This window comes from Manis javanica, chromosome 10 (genome assembly GCF_040802235.1).
Source record: "Manis javanica isolate MJ-LG chromosome 10, MJ_LKY, whole genome shotgun sequence".
NCBI classification, from domain to species: domain Eukaryota; kingdom Metazoa; phylum Chordata; class Mammalia; order Pholidota; family Manidae; genus Manis; species Manis javanica.
In genome coordinates this window covers 16,534,318-16,547,597 of record NC_133165.1, presented here as the reverse complement: position 1 = coordinate 16,547,597, position 13,280 = coordinate 16,534,318, and the positions used below count along the sequence as shown (strand labels likewise).

Genomic DNA, 13,280 nt, shown 5'->3' with positions numbered 1-13,280 from the left:
CCAGAAAACAAGGAGGTATTCCAGCAATGATGGAGATGTGGTGAAGGATACGAAGGCTTAAAGGGGCTCCCACTGGATATCCTGGGATAGCTGGAAAATCAAAAAATAATGATGGTGTGGTAGGCAGAACGATTCTCAAGATGTCCACTTCCCAATCCTTATAACCTTCAAATATATCAGGTTACAAGGCAAAGGGAAATTAAGGTTTCTAATCCATAACCCTAAATAGGGAAATTATCCTGGATTATCTGATGGGCCCAATGTAATCACAGAGTCGTTAAAAGTGTTAGAGAGATGCAGAAGGGCAGAGGAAGATATCACTATGAATAAAGGTCAGCATGATGTGATGTAAGAATGACTCAATCCACCGTTGCTGGCTTTGCAGGAGGCAGGGAGCCAACTGGCCAAGGAATACAGGCAGCCACCAGAGGCTGGAAAGGCAAGGAAACTGATTCTACACAGAGTCCCCCAAAAGGAATGCAAACCTGATATCAGTCTTCAAGTTTAGCCCAAGGAGACGCATGTAGGACTTCCAATACACAGAACTGTAAGACGATAAATTTGTGTTGTTTTAAGAGACCAAGTTTGTGGTGTTTGTTACAGCAGCAATGGAAAACTAATACAGATGATAACAGAGTATCCATCAGAAAAAAAGGTAATAGTGAAAGAATACAGATACACAGATACAAATAGATAGAGATGATAGATAAATGGATACAAAGTTTGATGAGGAGTAAGATTCCTACATGGTTTAAAGCACTCATCCATAAAATACTTATTAAGAAGGGAATGTGAAGCCTGGCAAATACCACCTTAATCACATGACCAAAGTGATCATTATCGGCAATGGGACAAATTATATCATGTGCCAGCTGAAAGGAAATGCAAAAAAGAACACAGCATCAGTTCTGTAATATTCCTGACAAAGACATAAAATCTGAATCTAATTTTAAGTAATCATTAGGTAACCAAAACTGAAGAACCTATCACTAAATAACTGACCTCTACTCTTTAAAAGTGTTAAGATCAAGAAAGTTGAGAAAAGACTGGAACTATTCTAGATTGAAAGAGACTAAAGAGATATGGCAACTAAAGGCAACATGTTATTCAGAATTAGATGCTTCTGCTATTCCTTCAAGACCTGACTGGGACAACTGTTGAAGTGTGAATGAAGTCTGAATATCATAGATGGTAAGAATATGTCAATTTTAATCTCTTATTTTTAAGAGTTGAGTTCTTTGTAGAAAATAAGAAAATACAGAGTAAAGTACTGAGGGGTCATAGGGCATTGGGTTAGCAACTTATTCTAAATTTTGGGGTGGGGGGTAAGTTCTCTCTGTACAGTACTTGAACTTTTCAGAAATAAGTTTGGGATTGTTTTAAAAGGAAAATCAATAAATCAAAAAAGAGAAGGAATATAAAACTCATAAATGTCCTCTCATAAAATTCCATTGATTACATAAACCGATAAACCTTTTATCATAAGCAATTCAAGTAATATGTATCAAGTTTTTAAACCTTGAAAATGCTTTATTTTTATTTGGCCCAGTAAATGTTTATCTCTGGAAATCTGGTCTATGAAAATAATTCTAAACCCAAAACACTTTATCTATACAGATGTTAATTTCAGTGTATTTACAATAATAAAAAATTTCAACCACTGAAGAGTTCCATTCATGGGAAATCTGTACTATTATACACATTAAAAAAGAAAATCCTATGCCACTGAGCAAAATACACAGAGTTTTGAATAACATGAAAAGATGTTCATGCTGCAAGTAAAAGAACATTTTGGAAACACCATTAAAATTACAAATGCACATCCCTTTTCATCCACAAATTCCAGTGCTAGGATTTTACTCACTAATTTATAAACAAATAGACAAAATGACATATATTGAGACTTTTCCAACACTAGATTGTTTGTAAGAGCAAAAGATTATAAACAACCTAAATGGCCATAAACAGAAATTGGTTAAAAAAATGATGCTATATCTGTAAGATAGGATATTCTGCATTTGCAAAAGAGTGGCACTCTTTATATATTATTGTGGAAGCCTCTCTACAGTATTAAATGAAAAGAACAAGGTACATAAGAGTGCTTAAAATAAAGAATATGCATATAGACATACAGATATATGTGTAGATATAAATTTGTTTGCGGACTAGCTCTGGAAGGATATATAGGAAAAGAAAGCACTAGTGGCCTCCAAGGAAGGTAAGCAAGGCAGCTTAGGGAGACTTTTTACCATATGCCCTCTAATGTTTTTTGTATTTTTACCATGTGACTACATTCTTTTTCTTTAATAAAGTTTAAAAATTTAGTAAACAAATTCATAAAATTACATAAAGAAATAATTAGACCAAACTAATTTCTTCTTTCTTTACATTTTTATTATTTTTCATGTTTTCCATTATATATTATTTAATCAAGAATTAACATATTAGTTTAAAAACTGATTATCTCCAAAAAAATGGGTAAGTCAGTTGAAAATATAAAAATTTTTAATTTTATTACCACTAATCTACATCTGAAAGATATTAAAACTTAAAATAAGCTTTCACAAAGCATACTGTTATGCCAAATTCATACTCCCATTTTATTCCTCATTTTTAAAGATTTGTTCCACTGAATGGCTCAGATTCACAAATAAAGCTAAGAAATAAAGTAGTTCTTTCTGTCCTATTCAAAAAATTAGAATAACCAATGATACCAATATCTTCTCTCTCTGTTGTGTTTTTCAAGCTGGAGTTGTAAATAATTACTTATCCTCCACGAGTAATAGAATATATAAATTAACATAGCAACTCAAAAGAGAGGGCAACTATGTAGACAGACGAGCTCCTATTCCCACCCCAGCTTCAGGAAGCTGATCTGGGACCCACAGGACAGCCTTAGCCTCACATTCATCCTAAGCACACAGACTGGCACAGCAGACACTTGGAATCAGGGGTCCCACTGCGTCGCACACTAATTCCTAATGGGAAAAAAAAATGAGAGAAAGGAAGACTGAGAGCGTGGGAAGAAATCAGAAAAGCTACAGGAAAGAAGATAAACTGGATGAGATAGAATGCACCTCAGAGAGCCCAGATCAGCTGAGACTGTTCTCCATCTGGGTATATATTTGGGAATAAACTTAGCGTTCTAACAGTAGCCTTCCCAGTTTTGACTAGGTAAGGGCTTCGTTCAACAGAAAGAAATGAGCCCTCTTTCTACAAACTGTGGTCTGCTATTATTTGAATATGGCAGAGTAAATGACATGACTAAGAACTGAAACCAGGTCTAGATTCTTAATGAAAATGACATACTGTCTCTGTCTCAAAAAATTAGGCCTGTATCTTCACTGGAAACAGGCCCAGATTTAACTCCAACTGTTAGACAAAGGTTATAAAGAATATTTTAGATTGTAAACAGTTTTAAAGATGCTAAGAAAAACACTGTTTCTTAGCTTTTACAGTATTATAAAAGGGTACTCTTTCTCCTAGAAGCAGCAACTTGGGTACAGGAAGAGATAACCTGCATCACTCCACGGTTCTTCATGTTAACATGTCTGTCTTGAAGAGTGTGGGAGAAAGAAGCTGTGCATCCACATTTCCAAACCATTTCATAATACTGAGCTTCTCTCTGCCAATGCCTTTTATCATAGCCTTACAAATTAATACACAAGTTTATATTTCATTTTTTTATCAATAAAATGGGGAGATATGTGTACTCTATGGAAACTCCTTTTAAAGTGGTATCATAATAAAATGCATTTAAAAAATCAAAACTGGAACTCTGAAAATATAACCCAGTGGCTTCAGATTTCAAAATATCATCAAGTTAATTTAAGATAAGGTTTTTATACATCAAGATCATTCCAAAGTTAGTTTATATGAAATGATTCTGCACAGGAATTTGTTTTGTAATGAGACATTCCACTAGCATCAGTGTCCAGCTTCCTGTACCATAAGAACCTAAAAAAAGGCTAATTTCAAACTGACCTAAATTTTATTTCAGAAAGCATTTTATAACTACACAGAAATATATGTTTTAGACAATTCACAATACTACATATTGTGTTTTATCGTTACGTTAAACATCTGAGTTTGTAGAAACTTGTTTAACTCTTTGTAATGTAATTCTTATGCAAATACCAGCCTAAAACAAAACTGTCCATTTTAAGCTTACTGATTGTCACTTTTTTTGAAGAGCAAAAGCTAATAATTTTTCCTGGTTATTTTTAAGGTTGATTCTGTTTAAACCTGATTAGTCAGTCAGTCAGTTAGCAAACATTAACTGATTACCAGCTAGGGACAAAAGACTGCATAAGTCAGAAAGTACTGGTACATAAGGAAAATCAGTGGTTAAATACATTGAAAATAATTAAATGGAACTGATGCAACCAAAATGAGAATGGAAAATTATTAACAGCAACTTAAAAATCATCATTAAAATACCTAGTGGTGTCCTGGTATTTCTAAATACTTACTTGTAATAGACAGGAACTGCCTGTATCTAATAAGCTTGCAGCTTCATTCTGCATCGTGTTCTGTTGTGTAATTGCATCTTCTCGTTTCCGTTCTTTCTGCCCTGCTTCATCATCTTCATATTCATCTAAGCACTGAAAAAAAGGATAGTTTCTAGTTTATTTCCACATAATATTAACAGAATGTTTTGATAGTATGTGAATGTACATTTGATAGCATTAAAGAATTATTTATGCATTCAGAAACTAATTTGCACAATAAACATGTTCCTTTACAGCAATATGTACATTTAACTCCTGTTAACTAAATTATCTGCTTAAAACCTAAACCTCCACATTCATACCCCTGCCAACACATCTTTTCTCTAGGCTCTATCAGTGATGGGGTTTGGTTAAAAATATGGTATGATTCACTTAAGGCAAGGATGCCCACCCTCACCACTTTAATTTAACACAGTCCTAGAAGTCCTAGCCACAGCAATCAGACAAGAAAAAGAAATAAAAGGCATCCAATTGGTAAGGAAGAAGTAAAACTGTCACCATTTGCAGATGAAATGATACCATATATACAAGATTGTACAGACTCTACCAAAAAACTGCAAGAATAAATGAATTCAGTAAAGTCACAGGATATAAAAGTCAGTGTACAGAAATCCACTGCAGTTCTATATACAAATAATAAGCTAGTAGAAAGAGAAATTAAGAAAATAATCCCATTTAAAACTGCATCAAAAAAAAAATATCGAAGAATAAACCTAACCAAGGAGGTGTAAGATCTGTACTCTGAAAACAGTAAGACACTGATGAAAGAAACTGATGACAAAGATAAATAGAAAAATATTCCATGCTCATGAACTGCAAGGATTAACATTATTAAAATGGCCTGACTACACAAAGCAATCTACAGATTTGATGCAATCCCTATCAAAATACCAATGGCATTTTTCACAGAACTAGAGCAAATAATACTAAAATTTGTATAGAAGCACACAAGACCACTAATAGCCAAAGCAATTGTGAGAAAGAAGAAAGCTAAAGGTATCATGCTCACTTCAAACTGTACTATAAAGCTATAGCAATCAAAACAGTATGGTAACAGCAAAAAAAAAAGGCACAGATCAATGGAACAGAATAAAGAGCTCAAAAACAAGTACACACTTATAAGGCTAATGGTTGACAAGAGGCAAGAATATGTAATGGATAAAACACAGTGTCTTCAATAAATGGTGTTGGGAAAACTGGACAGCTATCTACAAAAGAATGAAACTGGACTCTACTGTCTTACCCCATACACAATAAAGTTGAAATGGATAAAAGATATAAATATAATATCTGAAACCATAAAACTACTAATAGAAAACATAGGCAGTGAACTCTTGAACATTAGCATTAGCAATTTTTTTCTGGATATGTCTCTCTAGACGAGAGAAAAAATAAACAAGTAGGACTACCTCAAACTAAAAAGCTTCTGAACAACAGAGGAAACCATCAACAAAACAAGGCAACCTACTGAATGGGAGAATATGTTCCCAAGTATATAGATCTGATAAGGAGTTAGTATCCAAAATATAAAGAACTCAGACAACTCAACATACAGACAACACACAAAAACAAATAATCTGATTTTAAAATGGGCAGAGGACCTGAATAGACATTTTTCAAAGAAGATGTACAAACAGCCAACAGACACATAAAAAGATGTTCAAGATCGTTAATTATCAGGGAAATACAAATCAAAACCACAATGAGATGTCACCTAATACCAGTCAGAATGGCCACTCTCTAAAAGACAAGAAATGACAAGTATTGGGGAGGTTGTAAAGAAAAGGGAGCCCTCCCACACTGTTGGTGGGAAAGCAATTGGTGCAGCCACTGTGGAAAGTATTATGGAGGTTTCTCAAAAAACTAAAAATAGCTTTGCCATACAATTCAGTAATTCCACTTCTGGGTATTTGCCAGCAGAAAACAAAATCACTAATATGAAAATATTTCAAATTATAGATCTGACAAAGTAAACAAATAAAATGGAAATTAGGATATTTTTAAGTCGTTTTACTTAGGACTCAAAAACTAATTCATAGTAATAGAAAATTCAGAAATGTATCCAAATACACAGACAAATTGAGCTCATAGTAAAAGTGGAAACACACTAAAAGGTAAAGAGACTTTTAATATATGGTCTGGGGATAACTAGATAGCTGTACTGAGAAAGATGAAACTGAGTTAATTTTACACACCATATACCAGAATAAGTTTCAGTACATCATTTAAAAATGAGAAAAATTTGGACACTCTACCAAAGAAAAGACAGAGATGGCAAATAAACACATGAAAAGGGTCTCAGCATCATTATTAGGGAAATTCAAGTTAAAAACTAAATGAACTATAACTACACATCTATCAAAATGACTAAAGGAAAAGACTGACAATACCAAGTGTTAATGAGGATTTGAAACAAATGAGTATCTCCTGTTGCTGGTGGAAACTGAAAACAGTACATCTTACATAGTTTATATATGTAATAAATGTACATATGCATTCATCAGCCCACAAGTGTACCCCTAATTATTCACCAAGAGACATTGAAACATGTTCACTCAAAACATACACAAAAACTTGTACAAAAATCAGCTTTTTGTCATAACAGCCAAAAAGTGGAAATTGTCTAAATGTCCATCAAATGGTGAACAGATTAACAAATCCATGTTATGGCATATTGTTCAGTAACAAAATAACTGAATATCAAAAGTATTATGCTGAGTGAAAGGCACCAGAAAATGAAGACAATATACTGTAAGATTCCACTTACATAAAAGTCCATAGAAGGCAAAATCACAATGACATAAAAGCAAATCAGGCTGCCAGAAGCTGGATGTGAGGAGGGCTAACTAGAAGAGCAGAAGGAATGAAGATGTTCTAATCTTGATTCTCATGGTGGTTTACCCGGTTGTGTGCATTTGTCAAAATTCACCAAATTGCACTCTTAAGACAGCAGCATATAATTGTACGTAAATGACACCTTGATAAATAGACAGGAAAAAAGAAATTTGTGGAGGTAGTGAACTGCCATGAGTTAAAAAAAAAAAATAGAAGACTACCTAAATCTGATTAAGCCTCTAGAACCAACTACTAACTCACAGGAAATAGAAGGGAAAGAAGAACACTAGACAATACCATGGAGATGCAATCATGAAAATCTAGATCGTGGAAACTAAGCAGGTGTCATAAAACTGTAAAACTCCAAGGAGCAAATCTTTTAGTTTTCCAGGGCTAGTAAGGTCATTGTTAAGCACTAACATCTAGTAAGGTCTGTCGCTTTTTTTTTTTAAACAGCCCTTTAAAAATATAAAAAGCATTCTTATCTCTCCATCATACAGTAACAAGCCTCTGCTGACCTCTCCTACACAAGACCAACAGTTGGGTTTCTTAAACTAAAAACTGCAAGGAGAAAGGGAGGGGGAAAAGGGGGAAGAGGACCATACATTTGAAACTCAAGGGACATATGAAACAATACCAATATATTGATCTCATTTGTGTCCTTATTCAAGGAAACTATCTTTTAAATTATTATTTAAGAAATAGTTAGAACAATGAATATCTGATGACATTGTCTCAGGAGGTTCATGAGATTAAGGAACTATTTTTAACTTTTTTAGTTATAATAGTGATACTGTTCCTTTGTTTTAAAAATGTTTATCATTTAGAGATATATACTAAAATATTTAAGAACAAATAACATGCCATCTGAGATATGCTTCAAAAGAATGCAAGAGGATGGATAGTATGTGGTAGTACAAATAAAACGAAACTGGCCAAAAGTTAGTAACTGTTGATTTCACTTATTTGTGGAATATAAAAACAAGGCAAAACAGAAGGAACAAAACAGCAGTAGACTCATAGACACTGAGAAGTGACTAGTGGTTACCAAGGGGGACAGGTTGGGGTGGGGAGAGGAAGGGGGATAAAGGGGCACAATTAATTCACAATCACAATATAAGTTGGTCACGGGAACAGTAGTACAGCATGGAGAATATAGCCAATAATTCTGTAACATCTTCCCATGTTGACAGATACAAACAGCACTAGAGGGGATGAGGATTTAATATGGGTAACTGCTGAACCACTGTGTCATACATTTGAAACCAACATAAGATTGTATATCAACAATAATTCAATAAAAGAAAAAAAAAGTTGATAACTGTTGAAGCTGAAGGAGTAAAGGATGGTATGTGGGGGACTTCATTATATCATTCTCCTTACTTTTACAATGACTGTAATTGCCATAATAAAGTCTTAAAAACAGCAATAAAATTTAATTTTGCATTAACTATAACTAGGTAAACATTTTATTCTAAGTAACATAATATTTCTGCCTCTAGAGAATAAAGTGGTGGAATATTATTTGAAATCTATATTCAAAGAATTGGGAAATTTAATGTAGAGTGAAAAATACTATGAAGAAAAATACACATTATCTCTAGATTAGTTTTTTCATTTTTTTCTTTATAGTTGTCTATAAACGTGTTAGGTTAGAAAATCCTAAGATAAGAACTCTGATTTGAGGATCAGAGAGACCTAGATCCAAATCCCAGGTCTGTCACTTAAAATAGTAGTGACATCAACTACTACCTGAATATTTTCTAGGTGTGAAGAGCATTGTTAAGCACTAACATCCAGTATTTCATGTAATTCTCACAAAAACCTTAAGATGGTTCTACTTTATAGAAGAGGAATCTGAGGATTAGAATCACGTAAGAGGGCTTAAGGACAACAAGCATTGAGGAGTGAAGTCGGAAGTACAAACCCCAAGCACAATTTTCCGACTGCCAGGCATAACCTATTCATCAGCCATGAAATCCATTTTGTGCATTGAGATCCAGAATTTTTATAAGGAGCATGTTTGTGAAACTTGTTTCACTCCTGTGAGCGTATTGGGTCACTCTGTAACAGAATTACTGAAGTTGCAGGCAAAAAGGAGTGGCTATGAGCTGAGATTGTGTAGATGGATGATAGTTATATAAGGGTCCACCTCCTCTTGTTCTGTGTATAACATTTTTATTATTTTTTTTAAAGGGACTTTCTGAAGGAATTCTAACAGGCCTCATTTCCATGTTTAGTTCAGTCATGGACAGGAGACCAAGCTACCCCAGGTCTCATCCATCACTATACAGATTCTTGTTTTCGTACTGCTCTGTACATTCCCAACCTGATCCCAATCCTGCACCCTCTCTACCTTCCAAATTACTTCACTGTGCCCTCTGGAATTCCTGCTCATTAACATTTTGCTCTCTTCAGCTGTGAGTAAAACCTAGTTGGTTCCTCGAAAAAGCACTTTCCCCTGTTCTCTCTTAACTGAAAACTGTTTTTGTAATGTCTCTTACACCTCTGGACCACGTGGTAGGGTTACTGTTCTCTCTGCTACCTCTCTGGAGCAAGTCTCTCCTTTGGCCACAATGCTCTTGACCAAGAATTCTCAGGCAGTCAATATCACTCCCTACAAGTCATGGAATTTTGTGGAGATATTTACTTATCATACCAATGATTAAGGGATGATATTAATTTATGGATCAGAAGCATGGAATGCGTATCTTGCAATTTGAAAAATTAGTCCCTCTGGGAAAGAACTGATCCACATCCCATTCAAATGTAGCATGTGATACTGAATAGTAAAACAGATGAAAAATCTATTTATAATTATCTGAAACAAAACACCTTGCTCTAAAAACCAGAGGGAGTCAAGGTTGCAGGGTTTAAAAATATACAGATTTTTTCTCAGGAAAAGAACTTCCCATGTAAACCCAGGGAATATATTTTTGTTTGTTAGTAATCTTACTTAATAAAAAAGTTGCTCAATAGTTTGGAAGATCCCATTTAACAGAATACTATAAAACTATTTGTGGCATTTGACTCACTAACAAACCACACTTTTATCAGTCCAAAGAAGGTTTGAAAACCACTGTACTATGTTTTTATAGCTCTAAGACCCTGCTTAAGGCAATAGATTGAACCACCACAATAGCAGTATTTCTACAGTATATTATACTTTTATTATAAAACATGGCATATTCAATAAATATTTGCTGAACTAAATACTGGAATGTGTAGTGGAGAGACTAGATTGACTGGACCAAATTACAAAGGACATTGAGGGTAAGGAGAAGTCAAAGATTTGAAGTCCTAATTACAAAGAAAACATCATTTAATTTGTTGAATAGACCTAACACACTGCTTTTGGATGACTAACCTTAGAGAGATACATGTGTGAAACACTCAATTAAACTTGACTTGGAAATCTTAAGGTAGTAATTTCCTACTACTAAAATTTCTATTTTTATAGTTAAAGGATTTTGAATATATTAAAAATGTAATGGTTTAAGACTCAAATAACTAAAAAGGATCTATTTTATGGTAGCTTTTCCTTATCAATTTTATAAAGTAGAATTCCACAAAATTCAGAGAAAACAATCAACATACCAATTGCCTATTTTAAATAATTTGTATTGCCATTTTTTTATTTTGGTATCATTAATCTGCAATTACATGAAGAACATTATGTTTACTAGGCTCCCCCTTCACCAAGTCCCCCCTAAATCCCCATTACAGTCACTGTCCATCAGCGTAAGATGCTGTAGAATCACTACTTGTCTTCTCTGTGTTGCACAGCCCTCCCCGTGCCTCCCCCAACATTATACATGCTAATTGTAATGCCCCCTTTCTTACCCCCACCCTTCTCCCTCCCTTCCCACCCATACTCCCCAGTCCCTTCCCCTTTGGTAACTGTTAGTCCATTCTTGGGTTCTGTGAGTCTGCTGCTGTTTTGTTCCTTCAGTTTTTGCTTTGTTCTTATACTCCACAGATGAGTGAAATCATTTGGTACTTGTCTTTCTCCGCCTGGCTTATTTCACTGAGCATAATACCCTCTAGCTCCATCCATGTTGTTGCAAATGGTAGGATTTGTTTTCTTCTTATGGCTGCATAATAGTCCATTATGTATATGTACCACATCTTCTTTATCCTTACATCTACTGATGGACACTTAGGTTGCCTCCATTTCTTGGCTATTGTAAACAGTGCTGCGATAAACATAGGGGTGCATATGTCTTTTTCAAACTGGGATCCTGCATTTTTAGGGTAAATTCCTAGGAGTAGGATTCCTGGGTCAAATGGTATTTCTATTTGGAGCTTTTTGAGGAGCCTCCATACTGCTTTCTACAATGGTTGAACTAATTTACATTCCCACCAGCAGTGTAGGAGGGTTCCCCTTTCTCCACAACCTTGCCAACATTGGTTGTTGTTTGTCTTTTGGATGGTGGCGATCCTTACTGGTGTGAGGTGATATCTCATTGTGGTTTTAATTTGTATTTCTCTGATGACTAGCAATGTGGAGCATCTTTTCACGTGTCTATTGGCCATCTGAATTTCTTCTTTGGAAAACTGTCTGTTCAGCAGACTGAGAAAGGCAAACAACTGCCAGCAGAGACAGAAAGGTAGCCCCATCCATTGTGTACCAACAGCAACTGGGGCTCCACACAAAGGAAAACCACACACTAGAGAGTAAACAGTCTTGAGCTTCTGGGCACCACAGGACACCTCCATGAAGCCATTACTCTGTACACCAGGAAGCATAACAGATCCATCTAATACACAGGAACAAACACAGAAACCCTGACAAAATGAGGAGGCAGAAGAATATGTTCCAAACAAAAACTACAGGATAAGACACGAGGAAGAGAGCTAAATAAAATGGAGATCACCAATCATTTTGATAAAGTTTTCAAAGTAACAGCCATAAATATGCTCACTGATTTACAGAAAAGCACTGATGATCTCAGGGAGGACATCAAGAAAGAGACAGAAGAGTTAAAAAAAAGTACCTCTCAGAGCTGAAGAAAGCAGTAACTGAAATGAAATATACAATGGAGGGAATGAGTAACAGATTGCTACAAGTAGAGGAAGAAATTCATGAGATGGAAACTAGAGATGAGGAACATAATGAAGCTGAGGAACAGAGGCTAAAAAGATTCTCTAGAAACGAAAGGACGCTCAGAGAGCTGTGAGACAACTCCAAACGAAACAATATTCACATAATAACAGAGGTACCAGGAGGAGAAGAGAGAGACAAAGGAGTAGAAAGTCTCTTTGACGAAGTAATTGTGGAAAACTTCTCTGACCTGGGTAAGGAAATAGACACCCAAGACATGGAAGTTCAGAGAGCCCCTAACAAAATGAACCCAAGAAAGGCAACACCAACACATGTAATAAGTAAAATGACAATGATTAAGGATGAGGAGAGGGTATTGAAAGCAGCCAGAGAAACTTAACAGGCCAGAGGAAGTGGAATGAAATATTTAATGTGTTAAACAGAGGGACCTTCAACCAAGAATCCTTTACCCAACAAGATTATCATTAAAATTTGAAGGAGAGATTAAACATTTCCCAAATAAATGAAGGCTAAAAGAATATATAACCACTAAACTGGCATTACAGACTATTTTCAAGGGACTTCTTCAGATGGAGATAATCATAAGCCTAAATACTTTTCACCAGTGAAAATAAACCCACAGTAATGTTAGTAGGCCAATTACTTAACAAGCAAGTAAGAAATTAAAACAAAACAAAAGTAGTAAAACCAACTCAAGGGGAGATACACACACACACACACACAACCACTCAAGAGGATACACAAGAAATGAAGATTATGACATCTAATATATAAAGTGTGGAGTAGTACCTTCAGACTGTTCAAAATAGAGTGACTATCAGCTAACTATAGACTGCTATGCATTTAGGAAAGTACCTATGAACTTTATG

General features: G+C 35.0%; 1 protein-coding gene across 1 annotated transcript in view; it reads right to left on the bottom strand.

Annotated features, from left to right (window-relative positions):
- Nucleotides 1-13,280, bottom strand: part of PAWR (pro-apoptotic WT1 regulator) — a 102,678-nt gene that overhangs the window by 28,842 nt on the left and 60,556 nt on the right. Inside the window, exon 3 of the mRNA XM_037010684.2 lies at nt 4,473-4,604. Within this exon, the coding sequence (XP_036866579.1) occupies nt 4,473-4,604 (132 nt within the window). The remainder of the gene's footprint in view (nt 1-4,472; nt 4,605-13,280) is intronic.